Genomic DNA, 22839 nt, shown 5'->3' on the forward strand with positions numbered 1-22839 from the left:
CTCGGAGGTAGCCAGGTCCGATGCCATGGAGCGCTTTAAAGGTGGTAACTAACACCTTAAAGCGCACCCGGAAGACCACTGGTAACCAGTGCAGCTCGCGCAGCAGCGGTGTCACATGGGAGCGACGAGTCCCTCCCAACACCGCCCGCGCGGCCGCATTCTGGACCAGTTGGAGTCTCCGGGTGCTCCTCAGAGGGAGTAGCAATGCCAATTTCTACCCGAATGCCCGAATGCCAATTTCTACCCGAATCCAGCTGCTATGGTCAATGTAGTTGCCGCCAATTTTGAAGGGGAAGCGTCTGAGTGGCTAAACAATTTGTACAAAGAGCAAGCGCCTCAGTTAGGGAACCTCCATCTCTTCCTCCTTGGATTAAGAACCAGGTTCGAGGACCCATCCATAGCCCTCAAAGCGGAGAAACAAATACATAAGATAAAACAAGATGGCAGACTTGCTTTGGAATATGTACGAGAATTTTGTAAGGTAGCAGGTCGAATAGAAAGGTGGCCTGAACAGTCCCTAGTTCACCACTTCAAGGAGAGGCCAAACAATCACCTTTCCCAGGCCTGTGTCTATCGAGCTGTCCCTAACTTATTACAGGAGTGGTACCAGGCAGCAATAAGATTGGATGTTGAGCTGGCTCGTTATAAGAAACCACCACCTCAGTAAGCCAGGCAGAAGCCAGAACAGACCAGATGACCACTCCCCCATAAGCCTCCAGCCATCGCAGCTGCAGAGCCCCCCAGACCACCTGCCAATCCACCAATCAATTGCTTCAGATGTGGGCAACAAGGACACCGAGCGGTGAGCTGTCCGGTCCTATATCCCCAACAGCAGAGCAGATCGGGACCACCAGCGAGGAAGAAACCAGTTTAGAGCCAGCGAGAAAGAAGTCAAACTGGATCACGCAAGAACCCATCGCCCAGGTTACATCGCCCACGCAGGAGAGCGCTGAGGCCCAAGTTGGACCTGTCACCGCTCTGCCCTCCTACGACAGCGACAATGAGGGGGAGAACGACCGGATGGTGAGTCGACCTATTCCACCTTTTTCTCTCGCAGCCAAACTCATAGTTCTCAAGACGGGTGCACAAATAGATTTGAAAGTTCTAGTGGACTCGGTGTGCTCCCAGTGCGTTATTAGCTTGCCACTTGCCCTTAAACTGGGTATACGAGCAAGATTGCTCTCCAAAGCCGTGAGATTTAAGCAAGCCGATGGCTCCTTAATGGGAGGAACTTTGGTCACACAATTGACAGAGCCAGTACGCATAGAAATAGGTGAACATTGGGAGTTCATTCGCTTCATGGTGGCTCCGAAGATGACTAAGGCACTGATTCTAGGGCTAGTCTGGTTGGACAAATGGAAACCGTTTATCTGGTGAGAAAAGGGGATGAGGACTATGAGATTATCTATAGGGAATTTTGCCTCAAAGTTCTTTTGATGGGTTTCATCTATCAGAACCATGACACACTTATTTAAAATAGAACTACTTATTTTTAGTGTATATTTACCCTCCATATCAAATTATTTTACAATTTATGAAACTTCAAAAACTCTAAAAAAATAATATGTTTGCAATGAAATTCTGAAATTTACATTCTATATACTTGCAATTTTTTAATATGTGCATCTCATTTTTATACATAGCTCTAGATATGATGCAGCAAACATACCTTTATTAACAGTCAAAATATTATGACATCACTCAATTCAGGAAATGTTTTATCTTAAAACTTTTAATGGAAGCTTCATATAATAAATAATTACAACAGAAAGAATGCATTTAACTAATTACAAGAAAATGAAAACTAAATGACTTTCTTCTAGACAAGTCCATGGCTGACTTTATAAATCCAGTGCTTTCTATTCCTAAGCCTCTTATTTGATTATACAAAAGTCACTATGCTCTAAATGAGCAATTTTCTTTTCATCGTGGAATTCAGCTTTGTCGATGTGAGATTTGGGACTTCCTGTTTTTTGAAGCCATTCCTGAAGTTGTTGGACTTTGACAAGAGGGCCTTGGATTTGTCCCTGCACGGTGCCATAGTTGGTATTTTGGACCCAGCCAACTAGACCCAACTTTTTTCCTTGTGCCTAAAAATAACAATATACATGCACATTTTTTTAAAAAAATCACACATATACATATGATTAATCTGAATTATATGTAAAGCTTTTATAATTCCTCTGTAGAGAATTATTATACCCCCACTAAATTACTGCATAATCCAAACTTCTGTTAGGCCATCCAAAGATAACCAAGACTAATTGGAAATATATTATGTGTTGTTAAAAAGAGCTAATATAAAAGACAATGGCATCTTACAATAATAAAGGCAAAAACAGCTTTAAAGTGTCTATTCTAATGACTTCAATAATATGACTTAATTCAGGTTAGGACTACAGGTAGTCCTTGACTTATAACCATGCATTTAGCAATGTTGCAACTTAGAATGGCATTGAAAAATATGATTTATGACTAGTCTTCGCACTGATGACCACTGCAGGATCCCAATGGTCAGGTAAACAAAATTTGTGGTACTTGGCAACTGGCATGTATTTGATTGTTGCAGCATCTTGGGGTCATGTGATCACCATTTATGATTTTCCTTGCCAGCTTCTGACAACCAAAGTTAATAGGGGAAGCCAGAAACAGTTAACAAGCATATGATTCATTTAACTACTGCAATGATTCACTTAATAACATTGGTAAAAAAGATTATAACATTGGGGTACAACTCATTTAACAACAACTTTACTTAATAACAGACATTCTGGTCCCAATTGTGGTCATAAGTCTACTTGTATTCAGCAGCCTAAGCAAAGCCTCCAAAGTCTTCACAATTATATATATTTTATTACCGGTATATTTATATGCCACCCATTTCACTGTCAAGCAACTCTGGGCGGCTTACAACATAAAAACACAATATACAATGGTAAGAACATTAAAAGCATTCAGCATTAAAAGTTAAAACATTAAAAATTAACAAAGAACTAGATAAACATGGACCAATACACAAACCAGATGGAGGTGGAACCTTCTAATTTACTAACCACCTCCTGAGTGTTCGCTCATTTGGAAACAAGTGCAGAAGAGAAATGGGAGAAAAGTGATAAAAAATGGCCAGTACTGTATAATCCAGTGGTTCTCAACCTGTGGGTCGGGACCCCATTTGGGGTCGATCGACCATTTCATGGGGATCGCCAAGCAAGACTGTCTGCCATTTTTTTTGTCCGCCATTTTTTCCCCTTTTCCGGCGGGTGCCTTACCTCCCTTGGGCTGGGCCAGCTGGTAGTTGGACTGCTCCGTCTCTGCTGCTTGCCAGCTACGCCTTGGCCAGCGCAGGGGGCGGAACCACGCATGCGCGGCGCTCCCGGGCAGGGAAAGTCCTTGACTTACGACCGGTTGGGTAGTCCTCGACTTACGACCGGTTTAGTCCTCGACTTACGACCGGTTTAGTCCTCGACTTACGACTGGTTTAGTCCTCGACGTACGACCGGTTTAGTCCTCGACTTACGACCGGTTGGGGTCGCAGCATTAAAAAGGTTGAGAACCACTGGTATAATCTATTACCTCAGGGGAATTACAGACTGAGCCCACTCACCTGGGTATGTTTGCGGAAAAATACCCCTTGCACTTTCCCAAACACCTCATAGTCCACCGAAACGAGGCCTTGCCCCTCAGCCATGGTCGGGGGTGCCTGTACTGAAAGCAAAATAGCAATCAGGCAGAAAAAGAGAGGCAGGTGCCATGCCCGCAGGGAGACTGTCCCTCGAGCAACCTCCAAAGGCTGCATTGTCGAAGCGATCCGCTCTCCGGCGCCCTTATAACTCAGTTAACCTGACCCTCGCTTCCCTCCCCGGCGCCCTGCAGGGGAGGTTGGAGGGCAAGGCATCGCTCCGACAGGCCCCTCCCTTATTTCCACCCCGTTGGATATAGAAGACTGAAGCCTCTGAGACCTGCCGGGGTCAGGTTTCGCCCGGCAACCCGAAGGTTTCTCTGCCAGCTTCGCAGATGGCCGTCCAAAGAGACCCTCCCCCTAGAACCGACCGGGCGCGAGCGGCGCACCAACGGCCACTAACGACGAACACACCTCGCAAGACCGCCTTCAGTTCAGTATACAGAACCAATGTGGAATTAATTAAACGAGTAACAGTCGAACAGCGCTGCTTTTTTTTATGGCTAAACGGCGGCCAGCTTGGCCTATAACTGACATAACATAATTACGAAAAGATGGTGTAATTCAGGGGTAGTCAACCTTGGCTCTTTTATGACTCGTGGACTTCAACTCCCAGAATTCCTGAGCCAGCTTAGCTGGCTCAGGAATTCTGGGAGTTGAAGTCCACGAGTCATAAAAGAGCCAAGGTTGACTACCCCTGGTGTAATTCCTAAAGACTCTCACTCACCGGAAGCCGCTGAGGTGGAATCGGATGTAGCGGGCGCGCTGTTGTTGCTACGCAACGGTGCTAAACCGCCGCTCGAAGGTCTGGTGGCCCAGGTAAGAGAAAACAGGCAGGCGGGCACGGCGCGGCGTGGCGTGGCCAGCGGTTGTGTGTCTGGAGCCGGCGGGCAGGCTACTTTGGTAGGTGCGTGAATTCAAGTTGAAGCGGCGACAGCGTGTCCGTCGGTTCCCTCTTCCCTGAGTTTTGTCAAATTTCGAACCGGCAGTTCCGGTCCCGTTACAGTATAAAATCATTAATAGAGAGGAGCGCTAGTTTAATGCTGTGTAAGCTGTAGCGGCCGCCTTTGGGGAAAAAAAAGGCTTTCCCTTCACTCCTCTTTTCTATAGAAGGGAGCCCTAATAGCAAAAGCATTCACAATCCTTGGCTTCTCCCAGGTAATATTAGAAAGCTAAGTGGAGTCGCATTTGTTTAGGGGAGACAACCAGAAATCCCCGGGCTGTAAGCTACAACAGAAAGTTAAAAAAAACTTAGAAAAAAGGAATGGCAAACCATTTTAAATTGTGGCCAAGAAATATGGAAGAGCCAATGGATTGAGATTCAACTGGAAGAATATTTGACCTACAGAGACAGACATTAGGAAGGAAAATGATCTAGACCTAGAGTTTTAGAGTTATGAAAAGGTCATCTAAGTATGATTTAGCTTTCTAAATCATATATATCATATATATCTATATTTCTATCTATCTATCTATATCTATATATCTATATCTATCAATTGATATAGATATTTATATATATATATATTCATATATCATATTTGGGCCAAAGGTGCATCAAAAACACTCAAGACATATTCATATATCATACAGAGAGAGAGAGAGAGAGAGAGAGAGAGAGAGAGATTTCCATCAGCTTTAGGGGGTGTAAATTTTAATGAATTCTATCTTTATTGTAGAAGTAAGGAAATGCTATGATGGAGGATGAAAAACACACAAATAAACAAATGTTTCCTGTTATGCGCAGTCCATTCCCTTTCTGTCTTTGCTGTTTTAAAGCAATTTCTCTGCTGTAAATACTGACTTTTTTATTTATAACTTTTCTAAATTGGGAAAATGGGAAACAAATATAAATCCGAAGGGAGTACATTTTGTAGCCTGAGAAAAACATAGTACAAGTGTTCCAAATATATCTTGAAAAGAACATCTTTTGCAGATATTGATCTTTGGACATATTTGTAATAGGAAAGGCCAGACCTTTATATATGTCAAATCCCACATGCTATTAGGATTTTGAAAACTTAATATCAACATGGATCAATTTAAATTATATCAATAAACATCCGGCAGCCAATGAAGATTTTTCAGTATACATACTGTTATTCCTTGAAATTTGCATTGATTACTAGTCTGGCTGCCTCCTTTTACACCAAATGCAATTTCTGGATATTTTTCAAGGTTAGGTCCATTTTATATGTTACAGTAACCAAGATGGGATATACTGTAGTGAAGGTATGGACAGTTGTTGCTAACTCAATTAATTTAGAAATTGTAACTATCTGTGCAAATGTAATTCTCACAAATTAAACAGCACGCCAATTAAACAGCACGCTCAGACTATGTACCTGTTATTTTATTTCAGGTGGAATCCCATCAAAACAAACTAAACATCAGTTCACAAATCTGGTCCCAAGACCCATTCTTATCAGACAATCTAGGAGCATACCTTTGTTAAGCATGCACAGCTATTGAAATCTAGCACAATTAGCCAGTCTTCACGCATATGTATATTTTTTAGCTTGGTTCACCAAAGTAATGTTTGTCTCACATCACTGCCAAATGAACTGAAATGCATTGTGTGAGTCTGTTATTGGTGTATAATTGCATAAGCATCCATAATCAACGGACTATTTTTTTAAACTAAGATCTTACATCTGCTGTCTTTAGGCAAGAAATAATATCCCATCTTCAAGGAAGCATTGCTCACTCCCTAAAATATGGGACCAGTTGTGGTTGGTTTAATAAACCAGGTAGGGCAAGGATCAAATAATCAGGTGTTAGGCCTAGCTCTGTACAATCTTTCATATTCTAGAGATCTACAAACTGAAAAGAATACACAATCAGAGAAAAAAATGTCAGGATTATAACCTTATGATATACCCAGTACTTCAAGTTGAGATAGATCTGGTTGTATACAAAAAATATGTGAATTCTTCTTCCCTCTACTGCAAAATCTTGGCAAAGAAGGTGTTGCAGAATACAAAATAGAAATGTTGACTTACTATTTAGAAATGCAATGAAGGCAGATGGAGATTATGCAGGGTGTGGTCAAAAATGTCATAATGCAACCATGATTAAATCAGTTCATTTTTAATAGGGATTGTACACATTCCACACTTAAGAAACAGATGGAGCTTCAATCACCCTATTGTGGCAACCATACTGATTTTTTTTTTTTGACTCCTGGAGACAGGGAAGTGAGCAACTTTGTTTCTTCCAGTGCTGTACAGGTAACCTTAAAATGATCTCAGTGTAAGACACTTGTCTTCCAGTTTTCGTTTTTCCTATTCATTTCCTTTTTTCTCAGCTCCCTAGTAAGCCTAAAGGTTATTTGTGCCCTCAAGAGTTGTGATCCTAACCACTAAAATTATTTCCATATTTTGCAGATTATTCAGTCTGTCAACATTATGGCTGACACACAAAGTAGAAAATTCCTCCAAATACATTCAATGCAATCTAATAACTGTCCAGAATAAGATAGGTATGGATTGGGCAGCTTTTATGGTTTCCACATTCAGGCTGTGAGATATATTAGACGTAATGCAGTACTGTTAAACTACATTCTTTCATTTGCACACTTTTTATTGATCATGGCTGAAATCCTACATTGATTTTGTTGAAGGACAACATTCATTTAGATTACTTGCAATCAGAGCACATTTTCTCAACCATAATAAAGGAATATTAGAATGAGAGTTGAAATTGTAGCATGTATATAATTTGTTGCATTTCCTCAGATTTAGTGGAAATGCTGAATGGCTCAGTTGCAGCTGGCTGTGTGTTCGCATATGGATCCAATAGCATCCAATTCCAGTCTTCCTGCCACAAGTCAGGAAAGATGTCATCCTGAAGTTCTTAAAGAACAGTCCCAATTAGAAAATCTGAGGAATAATACCCAGCAGCAACTTGTGTGCTATAAAGATAAGAAATTGAAAGATCTTCATGTTCCCAAAGAGCGGAGCTCTTCCTGTACTCAACCTGCAGAAAGTAGTCAGTTGGTCTTAGAGAAAGCAGGCTTTTATTCTGCTGGACCCCATAACTGGTGTTTCAAGGGTCAGGCCAGCACTGTGCCTTCCCACTGGAGAATGAAGCGGAAAGAAGGCGTTGACAGAGCATATCCACTTAAGCCGGTCTTTCACCCAAAATCTGGGAATGGTCTCTTACCAAGTTCTTGGCAAGTTGGAAATGCAGCAGCTAGAGAGATTCCTTCCTGTGGGATTAGCTCAGAGAAAACAAAAGCGTCACATGGGGTGAAGACTCAGCCTGTAAGGATGCACTCTCCTTTTTCTGTACAACAATCTAATAGAACAACTTCTCATTCACAAAGAGCAGAGTCAGGCTATATTCAAAAACTGGAGGCTGCTGGACGGAGTTTGGAGGAGGAGATCCAGCGAAAGGAGGCTCTCCTTAGGGAGAAACTAAGGAAAACAGAAGAAGAGCTCCGTAAAATCCAGTGGAAAAGGCAGCAGACTAAAGCAGAAGCAAGAAGAGAGCAAGGAGGATTATGGATGCCTGAGAAGAAAATGACAGCCGTTTCTCAAGATTGTGATTCCAAATCTACCACACAATTACGTGATGATGATCAAAAAATGCTTGTTCCAGAGACTATGATAGCTTCAATTGGGACTGCCCTGCTTCCACAGACACTTCATATAGAAAGGCTCAAGAAGCAACGATTGATAGCTAGCAACAATAAAATTCGAGATAACTTCTCCAATATTTCTTCCACTCACAGCCTAGAACCAGCAACTGTACACAACCAGTCTTGTTCTCTAACAGGAACCCCAGTAGCTAATGCAGAATCAATGGCAGCAGAACCATCATATACAGAGATCCAAAATGATATAGAAGATTGGGGAGAATGCAGTTTTTGTGGACGGAGACTTTACTGCTCCAGATTGGAGAAACATATGAATATTTGCAGCAAGAATCATGGATCCAAGAGAAAAGTGTTTGATTCAAGCAAGGCTAGAGCAAAGGGCACTGAATTGGAAACATATCATCTCTTGAAGGGCTCAGATATTTCACAGGTGATGTGCATACTAATTTATTAAATGTATCCTCCTCCTGTGGTTTATATGGGGGTTATCAATGCATTTTCTAATTCTTATGTTTTCCAGCCTTAAGCTTGTTGAGCAGCATCTGGCTAGTATAGAGTTCAATCTTTTTCTTCTGACCTTTCTTTAAAACAAACCTCTTTCTTAATACCACTTGATGGTCTATAATTAGTTTTTAATTTCCATCATTTAAATACAGTAATAAATATGATGACTACTGAAAATGATGTTTGGAAGAGACCAAAAAATAAGGCAAAATCTCCATTAATGTTTATTTAAGATACTCGTACTTGGCCTAAAAATACAGAGCAAGTGTAACATTTTTTTAACGTTTATTATTCGTGAAAAAGGAGACAATAAGACTGTGAAAATAAATGGATAAAATTCTTACATTACAAAATCTGTAATGAATGCTCAAAAGTCACTCCAACAAGACAGATTGACAATTGGTTCTAGGGAAAAACCATAAAAATGAAGAAACCATTTATATTTAGGATGAGGAAGGAACATAATGCAGTAGGATCAAAAGTTATCTTCTTCACACTATCCAACTCATAATATTCTTGCTAGTGCAATAAATTTCATTCACAATTCAATTATGGTATTGAATTATTTTAATGATGGCATAGATTAAAAATGTTATATTATCAGCTTGAAATGACCTAAGAAGGAAGGGGAAATGATTTAAAAAAAATAAATTTCATCCTTTACATACATTTTATAGTCCCAGTAATCTAATTTAAAAAATTCAAAATGTCTGGCATTAGAAATAATCTACTCGTATATATGACAATATAACTTTTATAAAGAACTTCTATAGACAGCCCTGGTGGCAAAGTGGTTAAAATGCAGTACTGCAGGCAAACTCTGCCCAAAACCTAGAGTTCAAGGTTGACTCGGCTTTCCATCCTTTGGGGTCAGAAAAATAAGGACCCAGATTGTTGGGGGCAATATGTAAATAAGGCTTCTACATTGTAAACTACCCAGAGAGTGTTGTAAAGCGCTATGGGGCTGTATATAGACCTAAATTGCTATGCTATTGCTATATAAGCCTAAATGCTATTGGTATTGCTATAAAAATAGTTACAGGAATGATAACAGTATGCGCTAACAAAGTTGCATTAATTATTTTTAATTGTTTTTCCCATTTCCTTTTCTTGCTGCAGAAAAAAACTTCCAGCCACAGTCTTGAGGCTTCCAAGCAAAGCAATGCTACATCTAAACAAAGCAATTGGAGACAGAAGCATGATTCTTTCATCAAGACTTTGCGCAGGGCTCGTGAAGTGCAGCGCATCATCTCCAAAGGCGGAAAGGCCTCAGATCTTCCCCCAGCACCAGCTATGGAAAATCCAGACTACAAACTGTGTCCATATTGCACTCGTCAGTTTGCACCCAAGGTTGCTGAGAGACATATTCCCAAGTGCAAGAACATTAAGAACAGACCTCCACCACCACAGCAAAAAAAGCGTTGCTAGTAAATAGACAAGATGATATCTGCAACTGGTGTAATCCTACTTAGATTTCTTGTAATTTTTCTCAGTTTAGGGCTACTGAGTGGCAGTTTCAGTGTAAAACCAATGAGAAATCCACACATTTTAAATTATCATTAACCCTTTATACTACAGGTCAAGGCACCTAGATGGACAAAAAGTGGTGTTGTCTTCATCCTCTCAAAATTTTGTATTCTGTAAAAATGGTTCACTGGGATTCCATACATATTTTGCAGTGGAATTTTTGAAGAAAGGCCCTGCAAAATGGCCTATTAAAAATTGGAAGAAAATATGAAGTTCTTATAAATCATGGCTCTATACTTTTGACTCTTTGATGGCACCTGGGATCAGTTATTTTTTCTATGAGCTGCCCAAGATAAATGATTCCCATTTCTGTGCTGAATATCATAAGAAAAAGCAGCCATATTCTAGAAAATTAACATTTTAAATATTAGAATGATAGCTGGCAAAGAATAAGAGCTATTTCAATGTATTATGTATTACTATTTAAATTGGCTGGGAAAAGCTTTACAGTCAGTTTTGTTTCCTGTTTTATAGTACTGCATAAGATTAATCTTCCTTCAAAGTAACCTACACAAGTTGCTGTAAAAGAAAAAAGTGGAAGTTTTGATGGATTGTTCTCTATAGCATAATTGTAGTACCTGATTTTCATCTCTGTAACTTTAAGATTAGTGAAAGGAAACTAAGATAGTTATTTGGAAGTGGGCATTTGTTTAGCTCTGCCTTTGCTAACAGATGAATGATTAAAATGTCTGGGAATAAGAACAAGAACAATCAGCAAACAAATGGAATAAATATATTTATATGCAAACTAGCTGTCTTCAGGCAACAAGCATGGTCTATAATAAAATAGGTAGAACATAAATTGCTTGCAAAGGCAAATGTAGTATTTGCTGAAAGTGGAAACATATGGATGAATGCTTTGTATGGAAAATACCGATTTTACATAATACACTGTTAGCAGAGTATAGTATGTGATTCCCCAAAATTGAATTGCTAGTTTTATCTGGTTACATTTTCAATGATCTGGTGCTAACTTAAAATTTCAAGAAAAGTGGAAAGCTTCATTTTGTTTAAAATTCAGTATTTATGTGATGTGGAAAATAATTGTTCCCTATGTTTCTAATTTTGTTGGAAGCTAAAACATATGAAGAATGGTTGCAGGAATTGGAGTATGTCTAATTTTATGGGGGAAAAAGGAATGAGGGGCGACATGATAGGAAGTTCCAGTATCTAAGGGGCTGCCACAAAGAAGAGGAAGTCAACCAATTCTCCAAAGCATCTGAAGGCAGAATAAGAAGCAATGGATGGAAAGTAATTAAGGAGAGAACCACCTAGAACTAAGGACAAATTTCCTGACAGAACAATTACAGTAATCAGTGGAACAATTTGCCTCCAGAAATTGTGGGTGCTCCAACACTGGAGATTTTCAAGAAGAGATTGGACAACCAATGGTATAGGATTTCTTGCTCAAGCAGGGGGTTGAAATAGAAGCTCTCCAAGGTCCCTTTTAACTCTGTAATTCTGTTACGTTATTTCACTGACAAAATGTCAAATGTATTTAAGCAGGAAACTTGGCTTTCACCAGCTTATTTTCTTCATTTTTTTTCTATCCAGCTTCAGCAAGGAAGCTGTTTAATAGCTCTTTTGCACCATGGATTTAAATTATTTCAAAATGAAAGAAAGCTCAGATTTCATTTCTTGAGCAATAGCCATTTATATTTTTTATCAAGTCAGATTTTATTAGAGGTTGATGAGGTAAAATACAAGATAATCAGATTGCTAGATTCTGTGCCTATATTTTGGTTTTGGAGAAATTTGCACAAGGAATGATAAGCAAAATTTGTCATTAATCCTGGTTTGCTATGACCCTGCTTGTATATGCAGTTCTTTAATTTTTGAGAAACAAAAAATATTTTTTTATATATAAAATTTATGTAGCTGCCCCTCTGACAACAGGTTTGGTACACCACCTGAACTTGCAATTCTGGCTTGTGGCTCAAATTCAAATGGGATAATAAATTCAGTTTGTTGTTTTACAAATCTTAAAATTATTTATACAAGCACAAGTGCTATATTAGTGTATCATGGCAAATGCAAGTTGCTTGTATTAATGGGAGGACCAATGATTGCTTTTTCATTATAGGTCAGTAGTGTTTATACTTCTGTACAATGCAGCCATACTGTTGTTTTCGCGTCTATTGGGTAGAAGGCAGTGGTTTGCTTTATTTTCCTTGAGCCATGTCCTTGTCTTTTAGAAAGCTGTCCTATAGTTTCAATATGGGTAAATCTAATGTGTACAGTAAGGAAAAGATTTTTGCTTGAAGACCTTTTTTGGATACAGTATACTCTAAGATTAAGCTAAACCTCAAAATGTCTTTTAAAGTGATATACCACCCCTGATTGCAATATATGTTATATATTCTCACTTATTTTATTTTTATTAATCAAATTTATATACCCCCATCTCACTATCTAAATGTCTCAGGGCAGTTTACAAATATAAAAACATAACATAGACAAAGCTAAAAAACAAAGTTAAGAAGCTAAAAAGAGAGCCAGTTTGGTTTAGTGGTTAAGACACCATCCTAGAAGCCCAGGTTGCATGCCACCATTGGATCCCCATGCTAATAGAACCGGTTCTTAGGTTTTGGAAAACCAGAAGAGTGGGAGGCCAACCTCATCTTAGGGGGCAAAATGTTCCTTAGGGCTAGTGTAATGGCAAAGAAGGCTTTTTTCCTTGACTCCACCCCAAATTATTTATTTTTTTACCTCATGGGGTCTGCAGCACGCTTCTCCCATCTGTTCAGTATCAATAGATAGGCAATCTCTGCAAAGGTATTATTTTTTTTATCACATGGCACAGGTTGGTGATACAAACATTATTAGAAGTGGTGCCTCATAATTCTAGAGTATGTTGTATGAACTCAACCTATATTGAGAGATTTATCCTCTTCTACATTATTTTTCATGTTATTTGTTTTCTGAAGTTGCCGAAAACAGCTTATTTACGATCATGAAGTCATAATGTACAAGAAGCTTTCCCAAATAGTGTTCTGTCTTTTCCCTATGACTCAATCAAACATGCAGATGCATTAACCTGTTCTGAAGTGATTAATGTATTTTCCAGAAAGGTGTATTTCAGCAGTGCTTGAATAGTACTGGTTCTTCTACTTTCTGATGGTTTTTATCTTCTAAGCTTGTATACCCAATACTCAGGAACCAAAAAGTGCTTTGTAATCCCCTTAGCAATTATCTGATATACAGCTGTTTTTCTTCAAGACACACTATTATATAAACGAAAGGTGGTCTTATCAGTATTATTTATTCAAGCCTAATTACATATGATCCCATCAGCATCAAATGAATATGTTGTTATTGATGTGTCCTACTCATCATCTTGATCGGTGTTGTATAATTTATATTCTTGATATAAGCAGTCTTCGGTTAATGATCATTGGGACTGAAGTTTTCCATTACTAACTAAGCGATGTAGTTGTACAGCATGAGGTCTTGCAACATCTCTCAGTAATGGCAATCCCAGTACTCCCTGCTGTTATTTAAGCAAGGATCACGGGTTGCTAAGGAAGCCCCATGTGGCTTGCCAGCAAGCTGGAGGTATGTGAGTGCTGCTGAGTAGAAGATACACAGGTGGCTGGCATAGCACAGTAAGGCTCCGAGTTGCTGCTTCTGAGCAGAGGATGTGCAGATGGTGTATGTGGCTGGGCTGGGGGTGTCTAATGCCTGGGGGGTAATTGCATGGTGTGGTATGAGTGCAGCAGGGGCAGAGATAGCTGCTGCTGGAGTGGGGAGAGTGCAAGTGACTTACCAGATGACTTGTGACTTTCCCTACCAGCTCCCCTATTGACTCTGCTTGTGGGAAGCCAGTGAAGGTCACAAATAGCAATCAAATTAACATAAGAGTGCTGGGATGGCTGGAACTTGAGGACCGATTGTAAATACCACTTGGTTAGCCCTGACATAAATTCAAAGTTGTTGCTGCATGAGTGGTTGTTAAATGAAGACAATTTGTAATCATAATGACAACTAAAGGATTAAAGGTATAAGCAACATAATATAGAGAGAAAAATGTTAGTGATAATTAAGTTTTACCTTTGAATGATTAGTTTTAAGTGTTATAAGATTTTCATATCTTGCAGTAGAATTTCTAAAAAACAGCAGTAGCAGGAGGAAGATAAAACGTTGCCTGTGAAAATGTGGACCAAGTTTACCATGTCTGATCATGATAAATATAGAACCAAGTAACCTCAAATGTGTGTTCCTTGAAATATATTCAATTTCTATTAGAGCGAATGAGGACAGAAACAATTGAGTGTCAAAATTTATTTAAACAGAAAACATCAAACCATTCCACTATTGGATTTTAAAAAAACAGATTACAACAAAATAATTTTCATATACTGTATTTCACTATAATAGATCAACAGCAATGCTAGTTAAGTAACCGTCATCTAAGAACTAGCATTGCTGAAAAAGAGAGAAGGGAAATGGACTTCTCAAAGGCACTTTGCCTTTTCCCTTCATCCTTTAGATGGGACAAAATCTGCACTTTGGTTGCATAGCAGGGCTGGGGCATATATCAGGATCTATAACAGGCACAACTTGCACGGTATTATGTTTAAAGGCACATATATTGATGAGTGATCACAACTCAGTACGGTGAATTAGTACTGCATTCAATTGTAGAGCTCTGAGAAATAAAAAGTGCTCTGTAAAATAGTGATTCACATCTGCTCCATGATTTCTTACTGGATGTAGCCCCAACATAATTGTTCTTTATAAAAAAACCTCTGTTGATGAAACAGTATTTTCATATGGGGTGAAAAAAACTTCAGTAATTTTTGGAGGGCAAGAAATCAACCAAACAGCACAGTGGTCTATTAAATATTTTAATAGACCAAATTTTGCTTTAACACTCTTCCCCTTCTCCTTTTCTCAGTCTGATAAAATTATAGAATACATAAGAGATGTTGGAGATAAACGAGAAGTTGAGATTAAAATCAAGAGTCTACCAAATAAAATAATGGACACAAGCATATAAAAGAAGTTTTTCTAAAAGTTATAGTTAAGCTGTAATAAAACCCCATACTACTATAAAGAGAAATGCAGAAATATTTCTTAGAAATTCTATCTATGCCAAAGGAGTAAGATAGTGAAGTAATCCAATTAACAAAAATATCAATTTCATTTTTAAATGTGAAAAATAAAACAACATACCTTCAAAAAAATTCATGCATAGTAATAATACTAGAGAAGTTCTGAAGTGATGTATAATTAATTGTGGCAATTATATTTGATGTACATACTTTGTTAAAAGTAATATTTAAATCCAGTTTCATTAAGTATTGAAAGGAAGCAAAAATACTGATTTAGGGCAAAAAGAAGCTGTTATTGGAATTCAGGCCAATAACTGAATAATATGAGTCAAGTCATAAATGTGTCTGATTTCAAATTCCAATCACTTTTTGTCTGACACCAAAAGAAGTGCTTGTGAGTTCTAAAGCTAGAGATTTGGAGTAGTTGAAAGAGTTCAGCCAGTTCTTTTGCATTTGAACAATGCCTAACAGCAATGAAAACAAAAGGGTGCTTGATGTCCTTCTCCAACATCCCTGAAACTATAAATAAGTTATCTGCAGACTGATATATATGTGACTAGAAATGAATCTAAATAGAAACTTGGTTGTTTTTTTTTCTGTTTGGGATGCTTTCATCCACTTTTTAAAAAATATTTCTCCTTCAAACTTTATTCTTAGAGGTGAAGATGCTTCTCCTTTCACCTTATCAGCTAAAAAGTAACTCAGAGCATTCAATTTTACTGTGAATGTAGGTGTTGCTGGTTTTCTCTTTTCAATACATTTTCATCTTTGAATTGCTTGAAGATGAAGTGAATACTGTTGCGGATGCAATGCTGTTCTTTGAAAGTTAGGAAATAAATGAAGTGCTGCTGCTGGAACCATTCCTGGGATGGTGTTACTGACTCAACAATACACTGAGAGAACTCACCATTGTCATACCTGCACAAACTCTGGTTTGAATTTAAGTGTTCACACACTCTCTAAATTCCCTCCTAGTTTCATAGCTTAAGGCAGTGCTTCCTCTCTTGCATACATGGAGGCTATGGAGACTCTTGACTTCAATGTTCACAAAGGACCTGAACCTAGGAAAGCTGTTCTCTGCATGTAGTTAATGTGTGAAATTGAATAGCTTCCAGGATATAAAGTCTACAGGCTAAAGCGGCATGAGTCAGTTCCAAGGAGACACCAGGACTCAGAATCCAAGTCAGGCTTTGGATCTGATTCCATCTCTTCTTTGGATGTTTGTGTAGCTTTGGAATGAGATTCCAGCTGTTCAGATTAAAAAGAAAAATATTCACAACTGAAAAATATCTGCAAGTAGTAGTACAACATTAAATGTGTTCAATCGAAGATTTTGTTTAACTACAACTGCTTTCTAATCTCTGTTATTCCACGTATGTACTAAGAATAAAATGGTCATGAAAGGACTAAAAGCTGTTTGCTCAGATTGTCAAGGAAATATTGTTGAAATATCTTCTGCTTCCATAAAACTATTCAGCTGGAACTTATTTATTAACTAGTTTTCTCTCTTAACATTGGCTATAGTATCTATTCTATTCTTTAAGGGTCTGAATAAAAACAGAAAGGGGGGGGGGAGCCAGTGTGTTTTCTTAAATTATCACTCCAACTTTGAACTAGGTCCTATGAAGGTGAATGAAGCTTAATCTGCGGTTATCTGGGTGGAATTTGATCCTGTTAGTCCTGATGAATTAAGGTTCTAAGGCAGGGTTCTAGGGTTCTAGCTTAGCTACCTGTATATTCAAATCCATGTCCCTACTGACTGGCTAAGGTTTCCCAGGAGGTGGTTTCACTATCCCTTAAAGAAGCCATCCTAAAGACAACAGTGCTGAATAATTTTTGTACTACCACAAACAGAATCAGTGTGCAATTTGGAGGTCCTTTTGGATTCCCAAATATTGTTTTAGAAACGTGGCAACCATGGCCAAGAGCAGTTTTGTACAACTTTGTATTGTGTGCCAATCTGTTCCTAGTCACGCATACCTTAATCACCTCCTGAATGGGGTAGTGCAATGTGCTTTACATGGGGGTGCCCTTGAAATGCATCCAGAAGCTGCAATTAATTAGGGTGACTGAGGCTCCATCAAATGTGCTTGGAAGTGTAGGTATTGTTAACACTAGAATATAATCTGTTAGTTTTTCTCAGTGAAAAATTTACCTGGTGTGTTCCTTGCCTTCTAGAGAGAACTTGCAGCTGGGCATTAAGACGGGCAGTTTCTTGCTGTAATTTTTCTTGATCTGCCAAGCACTTTGATATCAAGCCACTCAGATGTTCCACTTCAGCCTGCAGAAAACTGCATTTACATGCAGATGATTCCACAGGCAATTTCCCTCTATCACAGGATTCTGCTGAATCCAAGACTAGCTGCTGTTAAAAGAAAATTGAGGAGATTCATGAATAAGTGTTATAGAAAACTGAAAATCAATACTATAGGTAATCATAGCTGGAAGAAGAAATTAGAACTACTAAAAGCCTAACAGATCAAAATAGTACATAATAGGAACTGAATTCTAGAATAATTAGCTAATTAGCAAATCTCTGCCAATGTTCTAGTTATAAACCTGGAATATATATTCCTTTGGGAACAAGGAAGATTTCATTATTTTTGAAAACCTTTCTGCTTCTTTAATGCTCTTTTCATATTCTTGTGTCTTCCCAGTTTTACTTATTTATAAAATTTATAGGTCCCCTATTTTACCTCAAGGTAACTCTGGGTGGCTTACAATCATAAAAGATAAAATCAGATTTTGTGAAACTATGACGAGATAAGAGTAGAATGAAATGTTCTTTACTAGCAATGGTTTCACACAATTCTTAGAAATCTCTATTTATAGTTTTGAGGGGAATGGTTTCTGTCATCCAACCTTAAAAGCTTACACACTTCATACATTGAATTATATTTCTTTCTCAGTTATGTAGATCCTTTTAGCCTAATAATTTCATGTATCTTATTTCATCTCTTAGATCAGCGGCTCCCAACCTTTTCTATACCCCGCACCCCTAGAACGCTTCTGATATATTCTCATACTCCTTACAAACGTTCAAAATAATGGCAAAGAATTATGCATATACACCATAATTTTGAAAACCTAAGTTTTCACACCCCCTGGAATCTCATCTCACACCCCCAGGAGGTGCGAGCACCCCCGGTTGGGAACCCCTGTTTTACATGAACATTTTTTAAACCTTTCATTTTGCACCTTATTCCTTCCTCCAACCCAGATCCCAAACTACAGAAACTATTTCCGTATATTTATAGAGGTTTACATTACCCAAGACTCTGATTTGGATTTGTTAACATCAACTGGTGTGGGCGAAGGCATATGGAGTCCTTTTAGTTCATTGTAGGGAAAAGTTTCTTTGTCAGATCTGGAAGAGGCTAAGCTTTCAAGAGAAGGGGTCTGTGGCATTGGGATGAACTCTGCATTCTCCAGCTCCTATGCCCAAGCAAATAAGAATATAAACATATCTAACATGCTTATGTTGGGTGTTACAAAAGAAATAAGAATGAGAGACCGATTAATTATTTAAAAAGTAAACGCTTTCTTTTAGCTCTGTCTAATATGTTGAGGATAGTGCATTCACTGCATTGTAATTGCTGATGATGCATTAGATATTTTAGCACACTAATTAAAGAGTATATTCTTTGAGATATATTCTGAATGAAATGGAATTCAATATCCCATTTCTGTTAAAAGAAACACTGCCTACAATGAATAATTGTTTTAACTGTTGAAGAGAAACTAACTGCTCTTCAGGATTATAAATTCATCTAATCTATATAAAGAAGTACTGCATACAATAGTATTAACTTGTTTCAGCTTTTTCTCAAAAACTAGATGGAGAAATTTTAAAAAATGTTTGCATCTCCTTCAATATTAGTTTTTTAAGGGAAATTTTAAAGTACAAAATTACAAGAAAATATCAAACATAATAGTAATATGATTTTATTCTGATAATTTAGTCCAAGCACAAATTTGGATTTGTTGCTTTCCACAAAGTTAAGATGTCCATTCTAACTCTTATTTCATGAAAAAATATGAAAAAAATCTGCTCTCAACAATGGAAATTTACTGCTGAATTTTTCATTATGGTTTTTATAAAAATGCCAACTGAGGCTATTCATGTTTTAGAAAAAGCCATTAATTCCAAGACTACTATTAGAAAAAGTTTTCCTTTTCCTTTTTTCTAACCATAGCAACAGTGAGTTACCTTGCGCAGCCAACTAGGACAGGAGCTGCTAGCAGCATTGCTATCTACAGCTACTTCTGTTGTGCTGATCTGATCTCCCATTCCGCAATCTGCTTCCATCGTTCTCCGGAAGCCTCTGCTATTATCAGGGCTCTCAGAATCCTGCTCAGTTTCTTCTTCCTCATTTGGTTCAGCTGTAGAACCCTGGGCCACTAAGACAAAAGAGCAGGGAATTAAAAATCTTAAATATTTGCTCATTTCAAGAAAATCTAACACTCTTGAAAATGGACATATTGTCAGAATGGAGTTGATGTAAAAGGACAAAAGTATCCTTATGACAGAATGCAGAATAAAAAACCATTGCTAATAAAAAAACAGACAGTCCTCATTTAATGACCATTTGTTTAGCAACCGTTCAAAGTTACGATGGTACTGAACAAAGGGACTTATAACTGATCCTCAAAATTCCAGCTGTTGTGGTACACATGATGTTTTACTTAACAGCCACATCATTTAGCAACAGGGTTGCCAGTCCCCATTAGAATTGTTAAGCGAGGACTACCTATAATGTATAGAACTGAGGGCAGGGAGACAAAGAATCAAATTTTGGGGTTTTTACGAGGATTTAGTTCAGTGAGGAACTGCCACCATGATGATGCCGTGATGTTATCTCACAGTCAACATGAAGACAAAATTTATTTTGCCATAACATTTCACTTTTGCTATATCTATTTTCAATTACCACAGCATTGTAGTCATACATTTCTTATATTCTACCAAAATCCTAATATTCTTGTATGTTAACATTACACTAGCTGTTTTTCCTCTTTTTTGTTCAAAATTATTGAGAACAGTTTTTGAATCCTTGAACATGTTGACAGGCGCGGGATGACTCAATGCATTACAGCCGATTGAAATGAATGGGCCGGTGACGCACTCAAGGAGCAGGGCGCAGAAGCAATTGGCTACATAAGCGAACTCCCGGATCTCCTTTTACTTTCACTCTGACGATGTCAGCAGTTTGGCCGACGAAAGCTAAGTGACTTTATAACAAACAAGCTTGTTTATATTAAACAGTCTTGCTTATACTTCTATCCTGGTGTTCGATTTTCCTTTTGGTTTTGCTAATATATATATATATTGTAATCATTGTGTAGATTATACTCAATCAGTTTCCTTGTTTTAACCTCATCTGGCATGAATAAAGTTTGTCTTCTCCTAAATTCCAGCCTAATTTGGTGGGGGGTAAAAATCACAAAAAGAGCAGAGATTCCAAAGAATTCATATCTGCCAGAATGTTCTGAAAGAAACTATAAATATTTAAATTTTATTCCAGGCAACTGAAATATTTAAGCAAGGTACATTGATTAGGGAAAGCATAACTTCATTCTAGCAGTTAAATGAAATCTAGAAGATTGAAAAGACCTACTGTATAATATTGTAGTAGCTAGTTACTCAAAATGTCTTCTAAAAGCTAAGGGTCTGCTATCCGATTCTGGTCCTCTTCCACCCAGGCAAATTGGACTTTCTTAAATTCATCTTAATGTGGTCATAGTTTTAGCATCATATTATATTATTATACCAGACAAGTCAACAAAGAAGAGCCATACAACTGCATTACTTTATTCTCCAATGAATGAAATGAAGGCAAAGAACAAACTGCTAAAGTGATTAATCAGAATAAATTCTGTCTTGAATAGTAAGGCCTTTATGGTCTATCTAGCAGTTATATCTTGACTCATTACAATCTACATTGTGATAATTGTGACTTGCAGTGAGAACAGTGACTTTTAAAGCAGCAACTTATTCAGTTGTTTATGCCGGAGATTGAACTTGATACATTTTTATGCAGAGGATGTGCTATTCTTCTGAATTATTCTTGTAATATTTTCTACTCCAACAGAGTATTACTAACAGCCTGATTACTTACCAGTCCCAATGGACAGGCCACTGCTACTGGAACGAAGGATGGTTTTAGAATTTATAACTTTTTCTGGAGGAAAAAAAGAACATTTTCTCAGCTCAAGATTTAAAGAATATGGGAAACTGATATATAGATATGACCCATTCTTACATGTGAATCCAAGTAATATGTTGTATCTTATAGTTAGAGAAGAAGATGAATGTTCTACCTTCAGGTACCAGCATTTTTATACTTACCAACAATTATTATGGTATGCCATCCATGGCAAGATAAATCTGGGACATAATGCAAGGAGCCAAAAATGGGTCGAGGCCACGATGTACAAATATCAGAACTGTGAGCTCTCTCTGTTGGTGTCATTGCTAAACGGCCATTCCCTCCATTACCCCATGCAAATATATGGTTATCTGGAAAATAAAAAAGTTTATCATCTTAAAGTCAAGAACCCCACTCTAGGTTTGAATGATTATATTTATTTCTATTTAAACATATAATAATGACCAAAAAAACACTGTGATTCCTATAGGAATATGGTGTTTTGTGAGGCTTTATTATATATTAATAGCAAAAAAGTACTTCTTGACTTGTAATATATTGCATATATTTTGTGCCTTCCAGTCAGTTTGGATTTTTTTTTATTATAATCTCTAAGCCAGACATGTCAAACTCGCGACATCACGTGACGTCGCACAACGTATCGGGCCAGTTTTGCCATTGCCGGCAATGGGGTGGGCGCGACTTCCGGATGACGTGTCCGGCCTGTGGGCCGGCAGTTTGACACCCCTGCTCTAAGCAAACCATTTCTGATTCTTTACAGACTACTCAGTTTAAAGAAATTCACATCAACCTACTAATGCGCATACTTACCATCAGCAGCAGCTATGGTGAACTCATCACCGCAGGAAACTCTGATGACCTGTTTTCCTCCAAGGGGCCCTCCTAGTAAATTAATGCCCAGGTGCTTCTTATAATCCCCAACACCCAACTGTCCACACTTATTGGAGCCAAAAGTAAGCAGACGACCCCGCTCTGAAACAAAAAAAATAAAGTCATTAGGAACTAATAAAGCAGAAAGCTGAGAAACACTGTCAAATAATATGTTGTGAGCTATAATGCAAGACATCATTTAGAACACTTGATCATTATTTGTTCTGAGGTTATAGATCACCTTTCCATGGTAGTATGACAACAGCTTCATTCATCTTAAGCGTATCTAATAATAATAGGCATCATTTCATCATATCTTTACCAACATACATGTGTTTCTATTAGTGTTGATTATGGTCAAGATAATTTTAGTTAGATATAGGCCCATCTGGAATTTTGAAAACAAAATGGCTGTAGTCCATTGACAGTGTAGGT

The 22839-nt window shown here is 38.0% G+C and overlaps 3 protein-coding genes across 7 annotated transcripts in view; 1 reads left to right on the forward strand and 2 right to left on the reverse strand.

Moving 5' to 3' along the window:
* Nucleotides 1-1626: 1626 nt before the first annotated feature.
* On the reverse strand, nt 1627-4233 carry ACYP1 (acylphosphatase 1). 3 transcript variants are annotated; one of them, XM_015822208.1, is made up of 3 exons: nt 4094-4233; nt 3605-3700; nt 1627-2090 (listed from the first exon to the last, which is right to left on the reverse strand). In XM_015822208.1, exons 2-3 carry the CDS (start codon nt 3686-3688, stop codon nt 1875-1877), a joined length of 300 nt encoding a protein of 99 aa, XP_015677694.1. In that variant the 5' UTR covers nt 3689-3700; nt 4094-4233; the 3' UTR covers nt 1627-1874. The 3 variants fall into 3 exon arrangements, with proteins under 3 accessions (XP_015677694.1, XP_015677692.1, XP_015677691.1); XM_015822206.1 differs by having other exon boundaries at nt 3605-3705; XM_015822205.1 differs by lacking the exon at nt 4094-4233 and having other exon boundaries at nt 3605-3967.
* A 3186-nt stretch (nt 4234-7419) lies between these two features.
* Nucleotides 7420-11048, forward strand: ZC2HC1C (zinc finger C2HC-type containing 1C). The gene is made up of 2 exons (XM_015822217.1): nt 7420-8709; nt 9903-11048. The coding sequence occupies exons 1-2, from the start codon at nt 7435-7437 to the stop codon at nt 10209-10211; spliced, it is 1584 nt and encodes a 527-aa protein (XP_015677703.1). The 5' UTR covers nt 7420-7434; the 3' UTR covers nt 10212-11048.
* Nucleotides 11049-14576: 3528 nt separating this feature from the next.
* Nucleotides 14577-22839, reverse strand: part of NEK9 (NIMA related kinase 9) — a 31579-nt gene continuing 23316 nt past the window's right edge. For 2 of the 3 annotated variants that reach the window (XM_015822218.1, XM_029285313.1), the window contains exons 16-22: nt 22345-22506; nt 21714-21884; nt 21484-21546; nt 19575-19765; nt 18635-18799; nt 17520-17729; nt 14577-16612 (exon numbers count right to left, since the gene is read on the reverse strand). In XM_015822218.1, the coding sequence (XP_015677704.1) occupies nt 16490-16612; nt 17520-17729; nt 18635-18799; nt 19575-19765; nt 21484-21546; nt 21714-21884; nt 22345-22506 (1085 nt within the window). In that variant the 3' untranslated portion in view covers nt 14577-16489. The remainder of the gene's footprint in view (nt 16613-17519; nt 17730-18634; nt 18800-19574; nt 19766-21483; nt 21547-21713; nt 21885-22344; nt 22507-22839) is intronic. The other variant, XM_029285312.1, reaches the window with a different exon arrangement.

This window comes from Protobothrops mucrosquamatus, unplaced genomic scaffold (genome assembly GCF_001527695.2).
Source record: "Protobothrops mucrosquamatus isolate PMUCROS unplaced genomic scaffold, P.Mucros_1.0 scaffold1498, whole genome shotgun sequence".
Classification (NCBI taxonomy): Eukaryota; Metazoa; Chordata; class Lepidosauria; order Squamata; family Viperidae; genus Protobothrops; species Protobothrops mucrosquamatus.

What these genes read in the sequence shown, in the direction of transcription:
- ACYP1 (XM_015822205.1), bottom strand. Translation starts at nt 3,796, where the DNA reads ATGCAGCCTTTGGAGGTTGCTCGAGGGACAGTCTCCCTGCGGGCATGG. An exon ending in TTTTCCGCAAACATACCCAG is followed by an intron (nt 2,091 to 3,604) that starts GTGAGTGGGCTC and finishes TGTTATTTTTAG; the next exon opens with GCACAAGGAAAAAAGTTGGG.
- ZC2HC1C (XM_015822217.1), top strand. Translation starts at nt 7,435, where the DNA reads ATGGCTCAGTTGCAGCTGGCTGTGTGTTCGCATATGGATCCAATAGCA. An exon ending in AGGGCTCAGATATTTCACAG is followed by an intron (nt 8,710 to 9,902) that starts GTGATGTGCATA and finishes TTCTTGCTGCAG; the next exon opens with AAAAAAACTTCCAGCCACAG.